The 25,347-nt window shown below is 42.9% G+C and overlaps 1 protein-coding gene across 2 annotated transcripts in view; it reads left to right on the top strand.

Moving 5' to 3' along the window:
* KPNA1 (karyopherin subunit alpha 1) overlaps positions 1-25,347 on the top strand; it is a 150,025-nt gene that overhangs the window by 51,130 nt on the left and 73,548 nt on the right. For both annotated transcript variants that reach the window (XM_074975300.1, XM_074975290.1), the window contains exons 6-7: positions 8,585-8,716; positions 23,642-23,730. In XM_074975300.1, coding sequence (XP_074831401.1) covers positions 8,585-8,716; positions 23,642-23,730 — 221 coding nt within the window. The remainder of the gene's footprint in view (positions 1-8,584; positions 8,717-23,641; positions 23,731-25,347) is intronic.

The raw sequence follows: 25,347 nt of genomic DNA, 5'->3' as shown, positions 1-25,347 counted from the left end.
TTTTGCTGGGAGTCTTCTGGAATCAGGCCCTATCTCCTGGAGGCTACTGAAGCCGAACTGGGAGATTTTAGGTACTAAAAGGCCAGCAGTGCAGGGGGGCTAAGGCAGGCTCCCTGCCTGCCCTGGCCCTGTGCTGCTCCCAGAAGTGGCTGGCACGTCCCTGTGGCCCCTGGAGGAGGCCAGGGGGCTTCATAGGGTTGGAAGGAACCTCAGGAGATCATGAAGTCCAACCCCCTGCTCAAAGCAGGACCAATCCCCAATCTTTGCCCTAGATCCCTAAATGGCCCCCTCAAGGATTGAACTCACAACCCTGGGTTTAGCAGGCCAATGCTCAAACCACTGAGCCATTCCCGCCCCGAGTGCTGACTCTGCAGCTCCCATTAGCTGGGAACTGCGGCTAATAGGACCTACGGGGGCGACGCTTGTGGGAGCAGCATGGGGCCAGGGCAGGCAGGGAGCCTGCCTTAGCCCTGTTGTGCTGCCGCCTGAGGTAAGCGCCTCCAGGCCGGAGCCTGCACCCTGCAGCCCCTTCTGCACCCCTACCCCAGCCCAGAGCCCCCTCCTGCACCCAAACTCCCTCCCCGAGCCTGCACCCCCCACCCCTACCAACACTCCAAGCCCCTTGGGCCCAGCATGGTGAAAGTGAGGTGAGGGTGGGGGAGAGCGAGCAACAGAAGGAGGGGAGTGGGGCCTTGGGGAAGGGGGAGTATTAGGGGTGTTTTGGGTTTGTGTAATTAGAGAGTTGGCAACCCTAGGCCCTTCCCACCTTCTCAGTGGCCTTACTGGGACTCTTGGCAGGCATGTAGACACCGTGCCTCCTGTGGCTCTAGCCTGGCCTATCAAGAGCCCATGAGACCCCTCCTTCGGCTGCTGTGTCGAGGATGTCCGAGCTCCCTGAAGAGTTAGGAGAGGAACAAGAGGCTGAAGTCGAGGAGATTACCAGCCAGACCAACTTCTCATCTTCATCGCCAGATGAGAGAGTGATGACCCCTCCTTTGTCGTTGGCAGGTGACTTCAAGCTTTTCCAGGAGCTAGCTCAGAGGGTGGCAGATGCATTACAACTACCATTACAAGAGGTGACCAGGTCACACCATAAGCCTATTGGACATTCTACACTCCTGCATTGTTCAGAGTAGCCCTCCCTATTAACAAGGCCTTCTTGGACCCTGCAAAACTCATATGGCAGACCCCAGCGTCGGTCCTGCCAACACGCAAGCAGGACAATAAAAATTACTATGCGCCAGCAGAAGATACGGACTCTCTCTTCTCTCAGCTGCACGCCCCCATCTCTCCCAATTTGATCATTGTGGATGTGGTGAATTCAAGAGGCTTTCAGCATCACCTGAAATCCACCTTTTATGACTGGGACTGGAAGAACCGTAATCTTTTTGAGAGAAAAATATATTTGGCGATGGTAATTCCAATGTTAGAAAAAGGAGACTGGTTCACGGCCTCGACTTCCAAGATGCTTATTTCCACGTTTCGATCATACTGTGACACAGTATGATATTTCAGATTCACACTAGGCCAGGACCACTACCAGTACAAGGTACTCCCTTTTGGCCTCTCATCGGCCCCAAGAGTGTTCTCCAAGGTCCTCTCTGTGGTGGCAGCCCACCTATACTCCAAAGCATTATGATCTACCTTACCTGGATGATTGTCTCCTCAGGGCGCATTCCTTCGTCAAAGCCCAGCAAGTTATCCATACCACACTGGATCTATTCAAGAATCTGGGTCTACAGATCCATGCACAAAAATCAACATTAATACCAATACAGAGACTAGAATTCGTAGGAGCTGATCTCGACTCTGAGCGAGAGCACTCCTCCCACAACACAGATTCCTCAGTGTCTCCACACTTATAGAGACAGTGCAATCCAGCCGTTAAATATTGGCCAGACATTGCCTTCAGCTTCTGGGGCACATAGATATGAGCACATCAGTGATAATTCATGTGTCCCTCTCCGGCCCCGTAAGCACCGTCCTGCATCCCAGCTCTGAGTCCCTCCCACCCCAACTCCTCCTGCTGAGGGGAGCCCGACACTGCCCCAGCAGCAGCCGGTGCGACTGGCCCAGGAGCTCAGGCAGCTCCCGGGCCATCCGGGCTGCTGCAGAAGTTATGGAAAAATCACGGAATCTATGACCTCAGTGACAAACATGGAGCCTTAGTTATGACAGACAATATAACATGCAAGTATTACGTAAACCGTCAAGGAGGCGCCAGGTTGCCCTCTCTTTGTATGGAAGCACTAAAGCTCTGGAACTGGTGCATTTCCCACAATATTGCAATATCAGTAGCTTACCTACCAGGAGTACTCAACAGTGGACAGTCTCAGCCACAAATTCCCACATGACCATGAGTGGGAGATAGACTCAGAGATACTCCATGACTTACTCCGACAATGGGGGACACTGATGTTATTTGCTATTTACCAGAACAAGAAATGTGCATAATAATGCTCCAGAGTGGGCATCAGCCAGCAGTCTGTGGCGAATACTCTCCTTCTCTCGTGGGAGAAGGGCCTTATTTACGCCTTTCCCCATTCCCTCTATTGCTGAAAGTCTTGTTGAAAATAAAAAGAGAAAAAGCAAACTTCATACCGATTGCTCCCACCAGGCCAAGACAGACATGGTACCCTTAGCTGGCACAACTGGTGCTGTGTCCACTGATGACTCTTCCAGCCACTTCTTACCCCCTCTCCCAAAATGAGAGATGTACTCTCCATCCCAGCCTACAGATATTATGGCTCAAAGCCTGGCTCTTTCATGGTTCCAGCACATAGAAACATCATGCTCTGAAGAGGTATAGTAAGTGATATTACACAACAGGAAAATGACTACCCCTTGTATTTACCTACAGAAGTGGACTGGATTCTGGATCTGGTGCCACTCCAAAACAGTCACCCTGGATATGGTCACTCTACCTGTAGTCCTAGTCTATTTGCTGAATTTCAAGAAATCAGGATTGTCTTAGCTGGCTGAAAGTACACTTAGAAGCCATAGTGACCTTCTATCAGTAGGTAGAAGAGTACTCAATTTTTTCTCACCTACTACAAAGAGGTTTTTCAAGGCCATACCAAACTTCTTTCCACAATCTAGGCTTCCTACCCGACAATGGGATCCCAATCTAGTATTAAAAGGACGGACTAGATCACTCTTTGAACCCATGGCCACTTGTTCTTTAACTCACCTTTTCATTAAGATGGCATTCCTGATTGCCATTATCTCAGCAAGAAGGATAGGGAGACAGCGGCCCTGATGGCGCGTTCCCCCTTCACAGTATTTTTTCCTGACAAAGTCACACTTAGACCACATCTGAAGTTCACCCCCAAAGTCACTTCCGCATTTCACGTGAACCAACTCATTAATTTTCCAACCTTTTATCCCAGACCTCACCAGGATAATAGGGAAGCCATGTTCCATATGCTCAACGTAAGGAGAGCCTTGGCGTTTTAGTTGGACAGGACAAGAGTTTTTAGAAAATCTCCAAGTCTCTTCCTTTCCATCGTGGACAGGTCTAGAAGCACAGCGATTTCAGCTCAAAGACTCTCTAAATGGGTCTTAGAGTTTGATACAGTCCATCAGATTCACAATTTAGCACTCCCATCTACAATCTGCACACATTCTACGAGATGGGTTTCCTCATCCGTTGCCTTCTCCACGGGTATCCCTATATCAGAAATCTGCAGAGCTGCACATACATTTTGCAGAACACTATGACATTCTGGGGGAATCTGCTGCAGATGCATCATCCATCACAGACTCGACTCCAAACCCCTAGCCTCCAGTGGGGGATATTGCTTGGGAGTCACCTACAGTGAAGCATTCATAGAGACACTACTTGAAGAAGAGAAGAAGTTACTCTGTGCAGTAACAGTGGTTCTTTGAGGTGTGTGTCCCTATGGGTGCTCTATGACTCACCTTCCTCCCCTCTACTTCGGAGTTCTCATCCGTACAGTACAATCTGCAGTAGAGACGGAACTGAGGAGCATTCGCCTGCACAATGCTAGTTAGCCTCGTGGCAGACCACAAGGGGGAGGCAGTGCATGCACGAGCTGAACAGACACTGCTACTAACATTCTCCAATCAGCAATGCAGGGACGCAGATACACCTACAGTGGAGCATCCATAGGGGGGCACATCTTGAAGAACCATCATTACTGCACAAGGTGAATAACTTCTTCATATTGGAATTTGTAATCTCCATGGACCACTCTTCTGTATGTAAGATGAGAATAGGTGAAATAGTGCTCCATTATGCGTAGATGGCAGTTCTCCAGGTCCTGACACGCTGTCAATGCAGTCCTAAATTGGGCAAAATTTTGGCTCCCCTACTATGTAAATTACATCACCTGTGATTAAATCTATATTGAGAATTGAAGGGCAAAATGCAAACTAAGTTAAGCCTATAAACGTGTCAAACATCCCATGAACCAGGCTGTAGAGGGCAGAGATATGTTTTTTTCCCTGTGAGGCATCAGGTGCTCTATGATCTATTACACCTGGGTTATTCCTCCTCCTCTTCTGAGCAGGGAGCTCTTTTCTTCCTCCCCCCCCTCCCCCCCCCAAAAAAACCAACCAAAAATACAAGAAAACTTCCCTCTAGCTTCACAATGTAGTTCGTAGCAAGAGAAGCTATTCAGATAAATGATTGCCTCACTTGAAGAAACGGGAGGTTTCGCTGTGCCTCTGTCTCCAGGCAAGAGCTTTTTCCATTTTCTTTTGGTCTTCTTGACGCCCCCCCCCCCCCCCCCCCCCCCCGTTGGCAGAGGATTTTTGAGAGCAGGAGTCTGCCAGACATTACCTGTTTTGTCCTCCTTCACAGTGTAGCAGATCCAGCTAAGATCAAAGGGGCTTCTGCTTGCAGCCCAGCTGTACAATAATGCACCACCTCTCCCACTCTGCAGTAATGTGGCAGGCAAACTTTCAGCTACTTGGGACAGCTTTGCAGAATCTCCAAGCCAGTAGCTCCTTGCTACTCAGTGTCCCCCGCCAAGGTGAAACCTGGCAACAAGGGCTGACTCAAACAGCAGCAACTGAGCAGGCAAGCCTTTAGTTGCTTGGAGTGGAAATTAAGTAGCAGGAGCTTGTTTTTTTTTCAAAATGCCATGTGGGATGAATTATGGTATCCAGGAGTTGTAACCCATTGCGCAGGATGCCCTATCGATTTCAGCCTGCCATAGCAATCAGGTGTGTTGCCCCAGATGCTCCAGAAAGGGTATGTCTACACAGCGAAGAAAAAACCATAGCTGGCCTGTGCCAGCTGACGTGAGCTGTGGGGCTGTTTCTCTGCTGTGTGGAATTCCAGGCTCCGGCTGGAGCCTGAGTTCTTGGACCCTCCCATCCCGCAGGGTTCCAGAGCTCGGGTTCCAGCCAAAGCCCAGAAGTCTACACAGCAGAGAAACAGCCCTGTAGCCCAAGGCCAAGTTGTCTGGCATGGGCCAACCATGGGTCTTTTTTTTGTTGTGTAGACATACCCAAAGATCCTTAGCTAGTCCTTGTTGGTATCTTGAACACTCTCCTCCTTGCTCTGAAACAGAAACCATAGTTTAAAAGAAACAAAAAAACCGCCACACTCGAATGGCTCCATTCCCCATATTTAGTACCAGTTACCATTACATCAGGGCAGGCTGAGGGTTATGGGCACAGATATTTGTTCCCCTGACATCTCCTTCAGAAGTGGGTTTGTGCAGCATGGTCTAGCCTGCTTTTTCTCCATATTTCAGTCACTCCTTTCACTGGTTTTGACTCATTGAGTCAGCAGAGCAGTCTGTCCTATACTGCCAGCTTGCTGGTGACAGTTAACCCTCTATTCCCCAGGCATCCTAATGGGGATGTATCTGTGTGGCCTAGTCCTCCATTTTACGATTGCTTTCGCTGTTTTTTATTTTTCATAATATGCAGCAAAGTGACCTAGCGCACACTTCTAACCTGTCAGTGCCAATAGATCTTCTAAAAAAAGAAAAGGAGTACTTGTAGCACCTTAGAGACTAACAACTTTATGCTCAAATAAATTTGTTAGTCTCTAAGGTGCCACAAGTACTCCTTTTCTTTTTGCGGATACAGACTAACACGGCTGCTACTCTGAAATAGATCTTCTGTTTTCTGTTTGGCCTCTCATAGGTCAGTGTAGTCTAACCTAGACTGCCTTCTTACCACACCTACTGATTGCTTTTCTTACCAATCAGCCTAACCCCCACTGTCAGCCTGCCATGTGCCAGTAGACCACCAAAACAGTTGAACTCTTCAGGTTGAGGTGCATCTCCTTCCCCTTTCACTTCATGCCAGATCAGCCTACCCTGCGACCTTATTGAATCTGATAGTAGCTTTCATCAAGTGCTATTGCTGAGTGTCTAGTTCTTATACCATCAACCTGAGTGCTTCAGTGGACAAGTCAAAGGACGACAATTCTGCACTAAAATGTCAGCATCAAGGGAGGAGAGTGCACCATTTTGTTGCAAGATGTAAAACCAATTCAGCAAAGTTTTAAAGCACACACAGCATTACTTCACGAGTTTCCAGCATGAATGCTCATACCCAACTCTGGTCTTCATCATTGGTGGGATCTACATTTTTAAAGGTTTTGGGTTTTTTTGTGAGGGGTAGGGGGGTGGTCTGAGGGGGAGCATTCCTGTTTCTTCTGGAGGCAAATCATAGGCTGGGACACTAGTAATAGATGTAGCTGCCTACGTATCAAATTCTTTTCTATAGAAATATGGAAAATCTTGGGATTCCCTCATACTGGGTTCTGGCTTTGCTGTAAGTCTTTTCAATTTTTTTCTACAATAAGTGAATAAGTAAAAGTACTTTTTGCCAGGAGATGGCTTAATCATTCATAATGTTTATTAGTCAGCCCATATAACTTCTTCTCAGTTTGTGTATTTGGTGGTGGAGTTGGAGAGGCTATCAGTGCGGTGAACAGCTCCACCCGATGGCTGTACGTTGTAAAGCTAGAGGGTGGGGTGTGTGTGTTCGTTTTTTTAAAAAAGAGGAGAGTCTGTGCTTGGAAGATGAGGAAAAATAATCCAGTTGTAATAGATCATGGAGCATCAGGTGCCCACTTCAGAGAAGAAAAATTACAGGAATGTAAGTAAATTTTAATCTTAACTGTCTCTTTTTAAAGAAATTCTCCTCCCCTGTTCTGTGAACTCTCCTTGTTACTTCCTAGTTCAATGAACATATCTATTGCAGTCTGACATCACAAATACCAGAAGCCTTGTTGCAGCCTATCCTGTTTGTCTTGTCACAAAACAATGCACATTTATTTTAAAAAGTTGCAAATGCAAATTATTAACATAAAGTTAAAATTTGCAGTTTGAAAACAGACCTTCCTCTTACCTGCTGTGCCCTGTTTTTATCCCCATGAGGTTCTGTGTATGCCTTTACTATATTTGATTTAATCATTAATTCTTATGTGCAGGTTAGTGACGATTGCAGGATAGATATGTAGTCCTGAAGCCATGAATAGTAGTCTTGGCAAGCAAATTAACCTTTTAAAGGGATATAGTTGGATAAAGAATAATTTATATATTTAAAAATTCATTACTAATGTTAAAATTGGAACAATTTATAACTTCTAGTTTACTGTTTCCCTCTTTGCATTTCAACTTTAATTCTTTGGTTGTACTGTAAGTTGGTTTCTAGATAATCTTATTTTGACTCTCACATGCTAGCATATTTTAGCAATATTTGGCTTTTCATATGCCTTTGGAAATCCAATCAAATTACGGTGGGTGGGATGTTTCTATTGACACTTAAAATAAACATTTCTGATAAAATATATTTTACGAAACCATACATTTTAACTTAAATAATGACATTGTTTTTATTTAAAATATTTGTAATTTTTAAATCATTATGTAGATTTTGTTAAGTCAAGATCTTAATTTAACTAAAAGTGTGTGTCTGTGATTAAATAAATACATCATGCACTAATAAATCCTAACAGTGATACAGAACACAGGAGTAACTAAAGAAATATTATGCTCCTTATTGTAGAGTAATATCAGGTCGTAATTAGAAGGAAACACCATGGAAAGAGGTTAGGAAAATCTTAATATTCATTCCTAATGGATTCTAAAATGACACCCCTTTCTTTCATGTCCCAATAAGCTTGTGTCAAGCAGACTATTTATCCATCTCTGGTTCTGAGTGCATGTTCGGGTAGACAGCTGACCAGTGCATTGGACAGGGAGACTAGGGGAGACTTGAGAGGCTCTGAGAATTATCCCTGTGTGAAAACTCATATATAAGGATTCCACTCTTGCATATAGGTTTCTCTGGCAAAGAGGAAAGGGAATGGAACAAAGTAAAAGCTTCTGTGGAACTTCATAACAAAAATAAATGGTGGCTGAGATGCCATGGAAAATTTAATATTGTTTCTGTACGTCGTATCTCATATTAATATCTTTAAATTACTTTCCTATTCTTTAAAATGTTTGCAGATTTAGCCCAGTTAATTTGTTTAGTTACACCATAATTTTCTGTAATGTTCTTCTTTTATAGAAGATGTTTACACTTCCTGCTACTTTTGTATGCTGCTGAATGCTCTTAGTGAATGTTGCCCCTGTATTTCATGTTCTAGTTTGAAGCTGCTTGGGTGCTGACAAACATTGCCTCTGGAAATTCCCTTCAGACTCGGATTGTGATTCAAGCAGGAGCTGTCCCTATCTTCATAGAGCTTCTCAGCTCAGAGTTTGAAGATGTACAGGAGCAGGTAAAAAACAAGAGTGAAATCTTTGTGCCTTCCTAGGCAAGGGAGCAGGAGCTAACCTAGCAAGAAAATCAGATGCTTCTGGAGGGAGGAATGAACTGGGAGGACAGCTTTGTATAATTGCCTGTATCTGTGGTAGATGTGGTAACTTGTAGCATATGCAGTTGTAACTGCCCCCTCTTACTTTTTCAAAATGGTATGTTTGACTGTCATATACCTGTTGTCAATGAGTGAATGTATGTCATCTATAAAAATGGATAACTCTTTCCTACCTTCCACGGAGGTTATATTGTTTTGTTTATATTTAAATCGGTACTTTAGAAATGTACAGTTTTGGTCATTGTTTTTCTCCTGTAGGAATGAGTAACATTAACCAATGTTTGCTGTGTATCTATTATATGTCTTAGGAGAAAACGTTGTGAAACAGAATACAACTTTAAGGAGCTAGTAGTGCTCTTTGTAGGATGAGACTAAAATGGAATAATTCAGTATTCAATCTTTATTCTGTACATGATAGTTAAGTATTCTGCAGACTAAATTAATATATTTAAAGTCTATAAAGGGCCATTATGATGATCTAACTTGATTTCATGCATAATGTCGGCCAAAAATTTCACTCCGTTATTTCTGCACAAGCCCATAACTTGTGTTTGAGCTAGAGCATATATTTTAGAAAGACATCCAATCTTGATTTGAAGACTTCAGGTCATGGCAAATCCACCACATATCTTGATAGGTTGTGCCATGGGTTAATTACTCTATTTTAAAAATGTGCACCTTTATCCCTAGTCTGAATTTATCAAACTTCAGCTCCCAGACATTGGATGTTGTAACTTTGTCTTCTCAATTAGAGTCTTCTATCTTCCCGTGTAGCTACTTATAGATAGTGATCAAGTAACCTCTTAACCATCTCTTGAGTAAGCTATATAGATCAAACTTTCCTAACCCTTTCACTATAAGGTATGTTTTCCCACCCTCAAATAATTTGTCCCTTTTCTGAACCTTTTCTAATTTTTAAAAAATCTTTGTGATTTGAGGCCACAAGATCTGGACACCATTGCAGTAATGGTCTCTCACCAATGCTGTATACAGAGGTGATACCACTTCCCTTCTTATACTTGATATTTCTTCGCTTATTATATCCAAGAATTTAATTAAACCTTTTAGCTACAGTATCTCACTGGGAGTTCAAATTCAGCTGATTATCCAGCATGGCCCATTGCTCTCTTCAGAGTGACAGTTTTCCAGGATACAGTTCTCCATTCTATATGTGTGACCTACTTTCTGTGTTCCTAGATGTATGACGCTGCATTTGGCTGTATTTAAAATGTATGTTCAAATGAGCCCATTTTGTCAAGTGATACAGATCACTTCGTATAACTGACCTGTTCTTATTATAGATGGTGTTGGTAGTACTGTGTATAATTAAGGTGGCCTAACATTTTCCATTAGAAGACCCTGTTTCCAGTTGCTTACAGCTTTGCCAGACTTAAGCTGTGCTAAAAAAAATTTCATGCTAGAAGGCTATCTCCAGCTGAATTATTCTGGAAAGTTTCAAGTAAAACAATGTAGCTGATTCAGAGAACAAGATTAGGGAAAATGTTATGTTAAAAATCCTTATAACCATTTCATTGAAAAACTCCCGTGCCTCCTGTTTTTTGAGCAGCCACTGGAAATTTGTCAGGGAGTCTGCCCTAATGTCAGGCCTGTGCCTTCTGCTGTCCTTGTGAAAATCCACCCAAATTTGGCTAAGTTGTAAGCCTTTGAAAATCAGTTCGCACATACTCAGAGGTTTGTTAAAGGCTAATGGCATTATTTTCCAAAATTCCATCTTCACTAGCATGTGCCACCCCCACAGAGCAGTTTAGCATACTACAACCCCTGTAGGCTGAGCAGCACCTTCCCTGCAATTGTTACTCGTGGTATTGAACACAGGAACTCAGACTAGGGAGATTGTGTCCAGTGCTTTCAGTGCCACCCCAGCTGACACTCAGGCACCATGGAGGAAGAGAAATCAGCCCGATTCATATGCAGCGAGATGAGTGGGGGTGATAGATGAGCAGAGGGGGACTGGGCAGGAGTTTGAGGAGTGTAGGGAGTACAGGGAGCAGAGAATGTGACAGAAGCTGTTGGGGAAGTGGTGTTAGAGCAGAGAGGTATGGGGCAAAATGATTTATAGCCACTAGAGCAAACACCCATCCAGGGGGAGAGAGAGCTCAGTGGTTTGAGCATTGGCCTGCTAAACCCAGGGTTGTGAGTTCAATCCTTGAAGGGGCCATTTAGGGATCTCGGGCAAAAATTGGGGATTGGTCCTGCTTTGAGCAGGGGGTTGGACTAGATGACCTCCTGAGATCCCTTCCAACCCTGATATTCTATGAACTTGGAATTGAACCAGGATTCTTGAGTTTCTACATTTCTCTGAACATAAAAACAGCCCTACTGGATCAGACCAAGGGTCCATTTAGCCCAGTATCCTGCCTTTAAACAGTGGTCATTGCCAGATGCTTCAAAGAGAATGAACAGAACAGGGCAATTATCGAGTGATCCATCCCAAGCATCTGGCAATCAGAGGCTTAGGGATACCCAGAGTACAAGGTTGCATCCCTGACCATCTTGGCTAATAGGCATTGATGGACCTATCCTCCCTGTACTTAGCTCATTCTGTTTTGAATCCAGTTATAGTTTTGACCTTCACAACATCCCCTGGCAATGAGTTCCACACGTTGACTGTGTATTACGTAAAAAAGTATCATAGAATCATAGAATATCAGGGTTGGAAGGGACCTCAGGAGGTCATCTAGTCCAACCCCCTGCTCAAAGCAGGACCAAAGTACACCAGACCCTCGCTAGAATGCACGTCTATATAGCGCGAATTCGCATATAGTGCGGTTGCAGCCATGGATCCCAAATTTAATTACTTTAATTGCAATTCATTTTAACGCGGTCCCCGCACATGGATCCCAAATCCCGCGTTCTAGTGAGGGTCCAGTGTATTTCCTTCTGTTTTGATTTAAACCTGCTACTTATTAATTTAATTGGATGACCCCTGGTTCGTGTGTTATGTGAAGGGGTAAATGACACTTCCCTATTCACTTCCACACGGTCCATAATTGTATAGACTGCTATCATATCCTCCTTAGTCATCTCTTCTATAAATTGAACAGTCTCAGTCTATTTAATCTCTCCTCATATGGAAGCTGTTCCATACCCTTAATCATTTTTTTTCCTCTTCTCTGTACTTTTTCCAATTCTAATATATCTTTTTTTGAGATGAGGTAACCAGAACCGCACACAGTATTCAAGATGTGGGTGTACCATGTATGTATATAGTGTCATTATAATATTTTCTGTTTTATTATCTATCCCTTCCTAATGGTTCTAACTTTGTAAGGTTTTTTTGAATGCTGCTGCACATTGATGGATATTTTCAGAGAATTATCCACAATGGCTGCAACATGTCTTTTTTTGAGTGCTAACAGCTAACTTAGACCCCACCACTTTATATGTATAGTTGGGATTATGTTATCCAATGTGCATTATTCTGCATTTATCCACATTGAATTTCATCTACCATTTTGTTGTCCAGTCACCCAGTTTTGTGAAATCCCTTTGTAACTCTTCACAGTCTGCTTTGGATTTAACTATCTTGAGAAATTTTACATTTGCAAACTTTGCCACCTCACTATTTACCGTTTTTTCCAGATCATTTTTGAGTATGTTGAACAGCACAGGTCCCAGTACAGATCCCTGGGGGACACCACTATTTACCTCTTTCCATACTGGAATTGAATGACAAGGGATGGAGCTTATGTTATACTATGTTATTAGCAAGTATCTGTGAGATCCATTGGTAAAGCCTCTCATATCCGTCTCTTGTGGCTGGTGAGAACAGCCTACTAGTGTTACCACTTATTCTGTTAGCTCTAATGATACAGATCTGTGCTGTGGGTCTAAATGTCCTAACCCTGCTGATGACCTGTGCAGAAGTAGTCATGTTTCCGCATAGTGGAACTTTTGGTGGGGGGTTTCAGTTTACTAAAAAAAAGAACAAAAAAACCCCCCTCCCAGCCTACCCCACACACTACCAACCAAAAACTGGACACCACATTCCAGTAACAGCTGCACTAGTGCCAAATACAGAGGTAATATAATCTTTCTACTCAAGATTCACCTATTTACACATCCAAGCAATGTATTTGCCTTTTTGGCTACAGCTCTTCCAAATCATTGACTGTTAAATAGTGTTGAATGAAGAGCCGATCTCTGAGGGACCCCACTAAGGGTATGTCTACACTAAGAAATTAGGTTGATTTTATAGAAGTCGATTTTTAGAAATCTATTTTATACAGTTGATTGTGTATGTCCCACTAAGCGCATTAAGTCAGAAGAGTGCGTCCTCACCACTGTGGTTAGCATCGACTCACGGAGTGGTGCACTGTGGGAAGCTATCCCACGGTTCCCGCAGTCTCCGCTACCCATTGGAATTCTGGGTTAAGCTCCCAGTGCCTACTGGGACAAAAACATTGTCATGTGTTGTTTTGGGTACATGTCGTCAGTCTCCCCTCGCTCCCTCCGTGAAAGCAACGGCAGACAATCATTTCACGCCTTTTTTTCTGGGTTACGCATGCAGATGTCATAGCACGGCAAGCATGGAGCTCACTAAGCTCACCGGTGTTGTTGCGAGCATTGCAAATGCCTCGTGCGTTGTACTGCAGTATGTACAGAACCTGGCTAAGAGATGGCATGAGGCATGGCATGGTATGAGGACGATTGTGATGAGGACATGGACATAGATGTTCCTGAAAGCATGGGTTGTGGCAGTTGGGACATCATGGTGGCAGGGGGGCTGGTTGATACAGTACCTCCAGGAGAGCTTCATGGAGAATTCCCTGGAGGATTCCCACTCCATCCCCAGACATGTTAACAGACTTTTCCAGTAGCTGTACTGGCCGCGAATGCATCCCAATTCTTCAGGGCAAATCAAACATTAAACACTATTGCTTTTAAACCCTGTACTGTAGTTACAAATGTGCACTCACCAGAGGTGCCTTCTCCACCTTCAGGGTCGGGGATCCTGCCTTGGGAGGGTATTGGCTCCAGGATGATGAAAAGGTCCTGGCTGTTGGGGAGAACGGATTAATCGCTTGCCTGCTGCACATTCTCCTCCTCCTCCTCCTCCTCTTCCTCATCCACTAAATCCTCCTGGAGGGGAGGGATAGGATACAGAAGGACCTAGACAAATTGGAGGATTGGGCCAAAAGAAATCTGATGAGGTTCAATAAGGGTAAGTGCAGGGTCCTGCACTTAGGATGGAAGAATCCAATGCACCGCTACAGACTAGGGACCGAATGGCTAGGCAGCAGTTCTGCGGAAAAGGACCTAGGGGTGACAGTGGACGAGAAGCTGGATATGAGTCAACAGTGTGCCCTTGTTGCCAAGAAGGCCAATGGCATTTTGGGATGTATAAGTAGGGGCATAGCGAGCAGATCGAGGGACGTGATCGTTCCCCTCTATTCGACACTGGTGAGGCCTCATCTGGAGTACTGTGTCCAGTTTTGGGCCCCACACTACAAGAAGGATGTGGATAAATTGGAGAGAGTCCAGCGAAGGGCAACAAAAATGATTAGGGGTCTAGAGCACATGACTTATGAGGAGAGGCTGAGGGAGCTGGGATTGTTTAGTCTGCAGAAGAGAAGAATGAGGGGGGATTTGATAGCTGCTTTCAACTACCTGAAAGGGGGTTCCAAAGAGGATGGCTCTAGACTGTTCTCAATGGTAGCAGATGACAGAACGAGGAGTAATGGTCTCAAGTTGCAATGGGGGAGGTTTAGATTGGATTTTAGGAAAAACTTTTTCACTAAGAGGGTGATGAAACACTGGAATGCGTTACCTAGGGAGGTGGTAGAATCTCCTTCCTTAGAGGTTTTTAAGGTCAGGCTTGACAAAGCCCTGGCTGGGATGATTTAACTGGGAATTGGTCCTGCTTCGAGCAGGGGGTTGGACTAGATGACCTTCTGGGGTCCCTTCCAACCCTGATATTCTATGATTCTATGATTCCTCTGTGTTGCGTGAGACTCCCTGCCTGCAGGTGTCCACGGACAGTAGTGGGGTAGTAGTAGGATCCCCCCCTAGAATGCCATGCAGCTGATCATAGAAGTGGCATCTGTGGGACGCTGACCCAGAGCAACCGTTTGCCTCATTTGTCTTTTGATAGGTTTGCCTGAGCTCCTTGACTTTCACACGGCACATAAAATCATGCCCTGTGCGATTTTTGGCATATATATTAGTATTTCTTCTTTTTGATCTGAGTTCTGCCTACGCAGATTCTTCTCCCCATAGAGCAATCAGATCCATTGTCTCCCGTTCACTCCGTGCTGGAGTTCGTTTGCGATTCTGGGGGGTACTGCATGGTCACCTGTGCTGCTGAGCTCGCCACGCTGAGCAAACAGGAAATTAAATTCAAAAGTTCCCAGGGCTTTTCCTGTGTACCTGGCTAGTGCATCGGATTTAAAAGTGCTGTCCAGACTGGTCAAATGGGAGCACTCTGGGATGGATCACAGAGGCGCATACTGTCGATTTGCGTCCACACTACCCCAAATTCGACCCAGCAAGGTCGATTTTAGCGCTACTCCCCTTGCTGGGGAGGACTACAGAAGTCGATTTTAGGAGCCCTTTAGGTCGATGGAACGAGGTTGCTTGTGTAGACGCATTCATTATTATATCGACCTAACATGGCTAAATTCGCCCTAACCCTGTAGTGTAGACCAGGGCAGCACATATGCTTGTAGATGATTTCCCAGTTACAGTTACACTTTGAAACCTATCAGTTAGCTAGTTTTCATCCACACTGATTTTGTAGTATTCTAGTTTTTTAATCAGAATGCTGTGTGGTACCAAGTCAGCTGTCTTACAAAGCTCTGTTGCATGGATACCAGGGTGGATTTGATTTAAATTAGTGATTTAAATCATGATTCAAATCAGTTCAGTCATGAAGACTCGATTTAATCATGGATTTGTACACAAAAGTGCATTCTTGTTGGTTGTTATAACCTTAATACATATTCTTCACAACTAAGAGATAAATGTAGGTTTCATTTTTAGAAGTTACACACTACACATTTTCAGTGATTTATTTTGAAAACTTTGCAGATTAGTTTTACAGCTATATCAGAAAATGAATGGTTGTTTGGTTATTTGATTTACGAAGGGTAATTAAAACAGTTATTTATGAAGTCATTGGGAGGTGAACTATCTCCAATTCAACAGGTTAATCATTAATATTTGGAGGATTTTCTTGCCATGCTGTATTAGGAGGAGAACATCACCAGACAGACATTTTAAAATGTTTTATTTAACTAAAACAACAGCATTATGTATTCTGGATTTTTTTCTTCAACAGCAAACGTAGTGTTTTAACAAAGCAAGCATTTGAATTTTTGAATGTAGTTAAACATTCAAGATTTTTAAAATCAAGTTTGTTTCTGTTAAAATTGTTTTTAACTAAGATAGTTAAATGAAAAAAGAAAAGGAGTACTTGTGGCACCTTAGAGACTAATCAATTTATTTGAGCATAAACTTTCGTGAGCTACAGCTCACTTCATCGGATGCATACTGTGGAAAGTATAGAAGATCTTTTTATACACACAAAGCATGAAAAAATGGGTGTTTACCACTACAAAAGGTTTTCTCTCCCCCCACCCCACTCTCCTGCTGGTAATAGCTTATCTAAAGTGATCACTCTCCTTACAATGTGTATGATAATCAAGGTGGGCCATTTCAAGCACACTTCCAGGGTTTAACAAGAACGTCTGCGAATACAGACTAACACGGCTGTTACTCTGAAACCTGTCATAGTTAAATGAAATATTTTTTTAAAAAAAAACAAATTAATTCGACTGGCAGCCAGGTCAACATGAGAAACTTAAAATATTGGCTTCTCCAGCTAACTCAGTCGTCTTCACCTTCGTTTTCCTGTTTGTTCAAAATCTGGAAAAGAAAAACAAGCTTTCCTGCTTTTTTATGTCCCAAACGATTTCTCAATTTGGAATGAATTAGTCCAAAGGAAGAAAATATTCTTACAACACCAGCAGAAGAAGCTACTACTGTTAAAAGTGAGATTATCACTTCAACAGTCTCTCTGAATCCAAGTGCTTAAGTGACTTCCACAAGTTCACTGATGTAATTTTCTTTAAAACATCATCAGCAAACATATATATTTCTTGAATGGTTCGTATTCCCAAACTGGGTCTCTTTTAAGGCCTGCTGCCATTATAGGTTTTCCTTTCTATTGAGAGAATGGTATGGTAGATCTCAAATCAATGAAGGCTACACTCGGAATGACCTCAAGACTTCTGGAATATGCTGCTCACAGTTTCACTTTTTTTTTCTACTGCTGTCCCTCCCTTCTCACATTTATCTCCAGATTTCTTCTCCTTGTCCAGATCTATTCCGCCCCCAACAATCTTCTATTCATTGAACTTTTTGAAACTTTGCACTTTTAGAGAGAGGTAAGGGACTGACTCTGTGTACACAAATTTGCAGAGGGACAATAGGGTTGAGGTCTGTTATTTCTCACCTCTGTATGTTTATTTATTTAAAAATATTTTTGCTGTTAACAAGCATGTTATGTTATCTCTGGAGACACAAATCCACAGTTTGAAAACTGCAAAACTAAGCATCTCTGATGGTATCTTCTAGACTGAGCACTGAGTCCCATTGGGTAGATAGAAAGATTAACCTAAATAATCTATACAGAAGCCCCTGGAACGCCATAAAATTGGATTCCTAATCCCTGAACTATTGGAACTCATTTACAAAACTTTTCTTAAACATTACATGAATATATTGTCTCATACTATGAAATTAAAATTTATAATCCCTATTCCATGATATCTTTCAGCTATAATGTATCTTAATTAAAATATCTTTAGAAAGGTTTTTTCCTCAAAAAGCATTTTATCAAAAAAATCAGTTTTTTAGGGGTTTTTTTGGTTTTGGGTTTTTTTAAAAAAATCTTCGATTTTTTTTATCCACCCTGATGGACACTATTACCTTTATCAATCAGACTGGTAATCTCATCAGAAAAGTTATCAAGTTAATTCCATAAGCCCATGTTTTTAGTACTGCGATGAATTCCTCTTTATCTGTCAAGATTACATCTAATATAGAAATCACCTTGCTGGATGCAACATTTCTTGACTTAGAAAACTGTTATCTGTACTGTTTAGAAATTCCAAGGAGCCTTCAGTACTGGGAGCATGAGACCTCCAGCATATGCCACTTCAACTGAAGTCCCCCATGATAATGCAGTTTCTTTTCCTACACATTATACAGCAGCTTAAGGAGCTGGTAACCCTATTCTCTAGTGAGATTTGGTGGTCTGTAGGTGACACGTACTGGTACACCATCTTGCACTTTATTTGTTAAAACATTGATTCATAAACATTGAAGACCATCCTCTTCTGAGTTGTCAGTGACTTGGAAACAGGTAATGCCGTTTTTGGCATAGAGTGCCACTCCTGCTTCCAATTTTGCCCACTCAGTCCTTCCTAAATAATATCCTAATGTGTGAATCCTCCTACCAGGTTTCAGTAGTACCAGCTAGATTAAATGTAATGTTCATAAGTGAACATTTCCAATTCCTCTTGTTTGGTCTCCTCCTAACATTGGTGTATAGGCAATTAAAGAACTACTTCTCTTCACAGTCTTTGGTTTCTTGATTAATTTTGTACTCAACATCTTTATTTTGTGCTAAACAAGTGCTCATATATTCCCACTTTTCACCCTCCCCTTTTCTTATTAAGGTTCTGACACATCAACTACTTCTGTTCTGGGCAGAGCAAACATTCCTTTCTCTATCTGCACTGCCCATCACATGGGAGAAATTGGATTAAGTAGAGTGGAACACCCAGAAGTGTCCTCATATGTTTGTCAATTTGATGGGCTGGTGATCTGGAAACAGCAGTAATGTGTCCTGCGGCTTTTCCTTGTGTCAGGACCTAGGATGTGAGGTGGAGAATGACCTCGTGCAAAGTTGGACAATCTCTCTGCTATATGCCTTCCAGCTTTTGTATGGTTGTGGGGAGCAGTGGAAAAGACAGGAACAAGAGATGTCAGGAATATTGTTACAGCCTTCCTATGTGAAGATGCTATGACTCTCAAACCTGATGAATCTAGCATTGGACCTTCAAGTGTATGTGTCTCACAGAGGAGGTATGCTATTGCAAAATCCAGTCCTCCATCCAGGACCAGAATGATTCAAAATGGATACTTGGATGATGTGATTATCACTCTTTTGTGGTCTCTAAAAAGAAGATAACAAATAGAACTTATTCTGTTGGACGAAGCAAAGTCCATGGTTTAACTACCATATTTAACAAGTGAATCATAGCCTTGAATTCCTCCAGTAGAGCCTTACTGTTGGATGTGTAAGCATTTCCAAGCAAAATGTCAAGTCTTTGCAGTGTAATATTATCAGTATGTTCAAGAAAAGGAAGTTGGGTACAAATCCCATCGTTAAATTTTTTCTTGGGGAAGCAACCCTTATTCCAACCCCACAAGATCATAGAACACAACATTGGAACCTCATTGTTATTGTTCATTAGTATAGCAGCAGCATCTAAGAGCCCCTATCGTGGAATGGACACTGGAACCATTGTGCTAGGCACTGTACAAATGCAGAACATTCTGCTTCTTACAGCCCTACCCATATTGAACCCTTGCAAAAGATGACCTTATACTTCCCTATACCAAGGGAAGGTCATGCCTGACTAATCTAATCTAATTGCCTTCTATGATGAGATTACTGATTCTGTGGATGAAGGGAAAGCAGTGGATGTATTGTTTCTTGACTTTAGCAAAGCTTTTGACACGGTCTCCCACAGTATTCTTGTCAGCAAGTTAAAGAAGTATGGGCTGGATGAATGTACTATAAGGTGGGTAGAAAGTTGGCTAGATTGTCGGGCTCAACGGGTAGTGATCAATGGCTCCATGTCTAGTTGGCAGCCGGTGTCAAGTGGAGTGCCCCAGGGGTCGGTCCTGGGGCCGGTTTTGTTCAATATCTTCATAAATGATCTGGAGGATGGTGTGGATTGCACTCTTAGCAAATTTGCGGATGATACTAAACTGGGAGGAGTGGTAGATACATTGGAGGGCAGAGATAGGATACAGAGGGCCCTAGACAAATTGGAGGATTGGGCCAAAAGAAACCTGATGAGGTTCAATAAGGATAAGTGCAGGGTCCTGCACTTAGGACGGAAGAACCCAATGCACAGCTACAGACTAGGGACCGAATGGCTCGGCAGCAGTTCTGCGGAAAAGGACCTAGGGGTTACAGTGGACGAGAAGCTGGATATGAGTCAGCAGTGTGCCCTTGTTGCCAAGAAGGCCAATGGCATTTTGGGATGTATAAGTAGGGGCATAGCGAGCAGATCGAGGGACGTGATCGTTCCCCTCTATTCGACATTGGTGAGGCCTCATCTGGAGTACTGTGTCCAGTTTTGGGCCCCACACTACAAGAAGGATGTGGATAAATTGGAGAGAGTCCAGCGAAGGGCAACAAAAATGATTAGGGGTCTGGAACACATGACTTATGAGGAGAGACTGAGGGAACTGGGATTGTTTAGTCTGCAGAAGAGAAGAATGAGAGGGGATTTGATAGCTGCTTTCAACTACCTGAGAGGTGGTTCCAAAGAGGATGGTTCCAGACTATTCTCAGTGGTAGAAGATGGCAGAACAAGGAGTAATGGTCTCAAGTTGCAGTGGGGGAGGTTTAGGTTGGATATTAGGAAAAACTTTTTCAGTAGGAGGGTGGTGAAACACTGGAATGCGTTACCTAGGGAGGTGGTAGAATCTCCTTCCTTAGAAGTTTTTAAGGTCAGGCTTGACAAAGCCCTGGCTGGGATGATTTAATTGGGGATTGGTCCTGCTTTGAGCAGGGGGTTGGACTAGATGACCTCCTGAGGTCCCTTCCAACCCTGATATTCTATGATTCCTGTCCATTAAAGTAGACCTCCCAATAGCTACTATTTTCAGTCAAATGAGTTTATGAAGTTTGGAGCTTTCTTGGATGAGACCTAATATTGTGCTTTTAATTTAGACAAGTAGACCTCACAACTGTCATAGCATCATTCCCAAAGTAAATTAAAAAAAAAAATAGCCAGTCCTTGGGAGTATTGATAATCTCAGGACAGAGAAGTCACATCTCTTTTTTTGACCACACGGAATCAGAAATATAGAGCTGGAAGAGACCTCGAGATCATCTAATCCATCCACCCATACTGAGGCAGGATTAAATATGTCTAGAGCATCCCAGAAAGGTGTTTGTCTAAAAACCTCCAGTGATGGGGATTCCACAGCTTTCTTAGGTAATCTGTGCTAGTGCTTAACTATCCATATAATTAATAAATTATTCCTAATATTTATCCTGAATCTTCCTAGCTGCAAACTAAGCCGATTGCTTCTCATCCTACCGTTGGTAGATATGGAGAACATTGATCACCAACCATCCTCTTTATAGCGTTTTATGTATTTGAAAACTATGCCCCCCTCCACCTTTTCCTCTCTAAACTAAATGTGACCTGTGCTTTCAGACTTTCCTCAGAAGTCATATTTTCCAAACCTCTTATTTTTGTTCTCTTCTGGACTGTCTCTAATTTGTTCACATTTTTCTTAACGTGCGGTGCTCAGAACTGGGGCACAGTACTCCAGCTGAGGTCTCATCAGTGCTGAGTAGAGCAAAACAATTACCCCTTCTGCCTTACCTTCAACATTCTTGTTAATACATCCTAGAATGACATTCACCTTTTTCTCCTCAGTCTCATACTGTTCAAATATATTCAATTTGTGATGAACTATAACTCAGATCCTTCTCTTCAGTACGACTGCCTAGCCAGTTATTTCCCAGTTTGTATTTTTGTATTTGATTTTTTTTCTTCCTAAGTGTAATAATTTGCACTTCTCTTTATTGAATTTCAACATATTAATTTCAGATCATTTCTCCACTTTATCAAAATCATGTAGAATTCTAATGCAGTCCTTCAGAGTGGTTGCAACTCCTTCCAGTTTGGGTGTCATCCTCAAATTTTATAAGCATACTCTACACTCCAATATCCAAGTAATTAATGAAAGTATTGAATAGTACTGAACCTGGAACAGACCCCTGTGGCACCCCACTTGATACATCCGCCAAGCTTCAGAGTGAACCATTGATAACCTCTCTTTGGGCATGGCCTTTCAACGAGTTGTGCACCCACCTTATAGTCATTTTGTCTAGGCCATATTTCCTAGTTTGCTTATGAAGATGTCACATGGGACAGTTTCTAAAGACTCACTACATTTTAGATATATCATGTCCGCTTATTCCCCCGCAGATCCACTAGGATGCTTACCCTGTCGAAGAAGGAGATTAGGTTAGATCATTATGATTTGTTCTTGAGAAATCTATATGAGCTATTACTCCAGGACTGAACAAATTGTTTAATAATTTGTTCAAGGATCTTTTCACGTATCAAGTTAGGCTGACTGGTCTATAATTCCTCAGGTCCCCCTTTCCTCCTTTTTTGATGATAGGTATTACGTTGTCCTTTCTCCAGTCCTCTGGGATCTCACCCATTCTCCATGACTTTCAAAAATACTCTCTAATGGTTCAGAGATTGCTTGGGCTAATTTAAGTACTAGGGTGAATTTCATGAGGTCCTGCTGACTTGAATACATCTAACTTATCTAAGTATTCTTTAACCTGTTCTTTCCCTATTGTTAATATTGTTTTAAGCATCTGGTCTCAATTGACTTTTTAGTGAAAGCTGAAGTGTAAAAGGAACACTTCAGCCTTCTCTGTGTCATCCATTATTTGCTCTCCTGCTCTAAGTAATGGACCTACACTTTCCTACATTGCTCTCTTACTTCTAATGTATTTATAGAACCCGTTCTTATGTCCCTTGCTTGTCGTAATTCATTTTGTGCTTCTGCCTTGCTGTTTTTGTCTGTTGTTTTATACTCATCCTTAGCAATTTGGTCTTGTTTCCATTTTGTGCGTGATTCGTTTTTGATTTTTAGTTCCTTAAAAAGAGTACCTGACGCAGCCATATTGGTCTCTTACTACTCTTCCCACCTTTCCTTCAGATCAGGTTAGTTTGCCGTTGTGCCTTTAATATTGTATTTTTAGAAACTGCCAGCTCTCTGGAACTCCCATTTCCCTAAGATTTCCTTCCCTTGGAATCATAATTGTGAGTTCCTTGAGTGTGTTGAAGTCTGCTTTTTTGAAGTCTCTCTTTACTTTGCAGCTCTCACTCCTGCCGTTCCTTAGAATCAGGAACGCTATAATTTCATTGTCACTTTCACCCAAGTTGCTTTCCACCTTCAGATTCGCAAGAGTTCCCTCCCTATTAGTCAAAATCAAATCTAAAAGAGCCACCCCTGTAGTTACATCCTCCACCTTCTGAAACAAAGTTGTCCCCAATACATTCTAAGAACTTGTTGGACAGTCTGTCCTGATTTTCCTACCATATATGGCCAGTGTGCAGCTTGTAGGCAATATTTCGGTTCTGCCTCACCTGGCTTTCTTTCCAAGAGTATATGCCAAGGGACTTATAAATTTCTTGAGGGTTGGGCTCTGAATATTGGCTTGGCTATGCTATGCTTGATTCTTTTCTCCCACTGTTCCTAATGTGGTTGTGTAGAGAATGCATCCCCTTGTAATTTTCAGGAAATGCTAATATTGTTTTGGCCCTTGTTAGTGAGAACATCCCTTTGTTGGTATTTCCAGATAGCCAGGCTGTATATCCATACCTCACAACTGGAATATATTTCCCCTCTGTAAGTTAGCTAGGATGTCAGCATTAACACAGAATATCTTACTCCTACACACACACTATAAAGGAAAACCTTGCTTGAGTAAAAGCAGATATTTTGTTTGTTCTTTCTTCACAGGCAGTATGGGCACTTGGCAATATTGCTGGAGACAGTACCATGTGCAGAGACTACGTGTTGGACTGCAACATCCTACCCACTCTGTTGCAGTAAGTCTGTTTTTGGTTTACTTTGTATCTTGCTCAAGATACTGGCAATAGTACTGAAGGACATACATTGGCCAGACATGACAAGACAACCCAGACAATTATATATAATATGTGGTATGTGTAACCTTGCAGCTACACATAGTAAGTTTAGACCTTGATATAGGTAGACATAATTTGAAGTTTAATTCTATATAGGTTTATTTTTAAAGAAAAAATGTATTTAAATAAAACCATTTCATTTTAAGTAAAAAATCAGATTTTATTTAAAAAAATTTTTTTTATCCATCTTGGTACCAGAGTTTAGGTCCAGCTTCTGTGAATGTTCTTGTGTGTCTTCCCTGTTGGACAGCAGTTCTTGTTACAGTGGATTGCAGGAATGAGATTTGGAACTGAATTGTATTTGATGGGCAGCCAGTGCAGAGACCAGAGCATGAGCTGATGTGTGTTGCTAAACACATGCTGCTGTATTTTCTACCAGTTGAAGCTTTTTTCCGATCTCCCTCTCCAGAGAGGGGACAGAATGCCTCTACTAGACTCACCCCTCTCAAAGTCTTAAGGTGGAGTCCCATACCAGTGCTATGTTACTGAAATCCAGGTCAGTACAAACTGTCCCTTCTCAGTCCAAGAACAGCACTGCATCCAGTACTTCTAGGAAGATGTCATCTTCGGCACCAGGAGTCATGGCACTGAATGATCTCACATAAAGATCCATAGCACCAACATTCATCTCAGTGCTGTTGGAATCAGTGGTTTGGGTAGTACATACCCACACATGGGTACTGGATTATGCCTAAGACACCAGGATTCAAGCTCTGTGCCTCTTGCCCATGTTTGTTCTCTGTCAGTGACAAGCACCAACACTGCCTTTACTGCTTAGAAGAAGTCCACATTTCATCCAGGTGCAGTATCTGCCAGTCCTTCCCAAGCTGTACCTGAAAAGGCAAGGTTCTCTGCCTCAAGAAACACCTCATGGAAGATGCCATGGGGCCTCAGTTGGACCCAGACCAGGGAAGCGCCCTGTACATCAGCCTGAGAAAGCCAGGAGTGCACCTCCGGCTCCAGAGATAGAGTCCAGCTCTGGTGGTACCACTGCTATGGACCCCATGCCAGTGCCTAGTTGGGAGGCAAGGAAGAATGCACGTAAGCACGGTAGTAAGTCTTCCTCCAAACTGAAGAAGGATGATGCGCCTTCTACATGTTCCAGCCATGGAGGGGCACAGTGTTCCAAGGTGCACAAGCACGACAAAAAATCCTGCAGACCACCGGATCCACCAGTATCAAGTCCCGCACCCCATCAGTGTTGGCCTCCCTTAAGACAAGGATCCTTCGGTTCTGGGACAGTCCTCTGCTTCGGCGCTGGCTCCAGCTATGGAATGGGTATTGTTAATGCTGAGGCAATTGGAGAATGCACCAGAGCCACATGAGCAGTTCATCCTAGGGGAACAGAGATGTCCATGCCTTCCCCTGCCATCTGCACCTAGGGAGGTCCGATCTCCTATCCAGGACTTGCGTCAGTCAGGCCACGCTTTCACTTGTCCTCCTGTGGTTTGCACAGTTCCGACAGTACTGCCACTGGAACCGGGATCCGAGTTCTCGTCATCGGAGCATTCTGATGGT

The sequence above is a fragment of the Natator depressus genome, chromosome 1, assembly GCF_965152275.1.
Source record: "Natator depressus isolate rNatDep1 chromosome 1, rNatDep2.hap1, whole genome shotgun sequence".
NCBI classification, from domain to species: Eukaryota; Metazoa; Chordata; order Testudines; family Cheloniidae; genus Natator; species Natator depressus.
The sequence above is the reverse complement of the archived record's forward strand: the minus strand, read 5'-3'. Positions and strand labels throughout refer to the sequence as shown.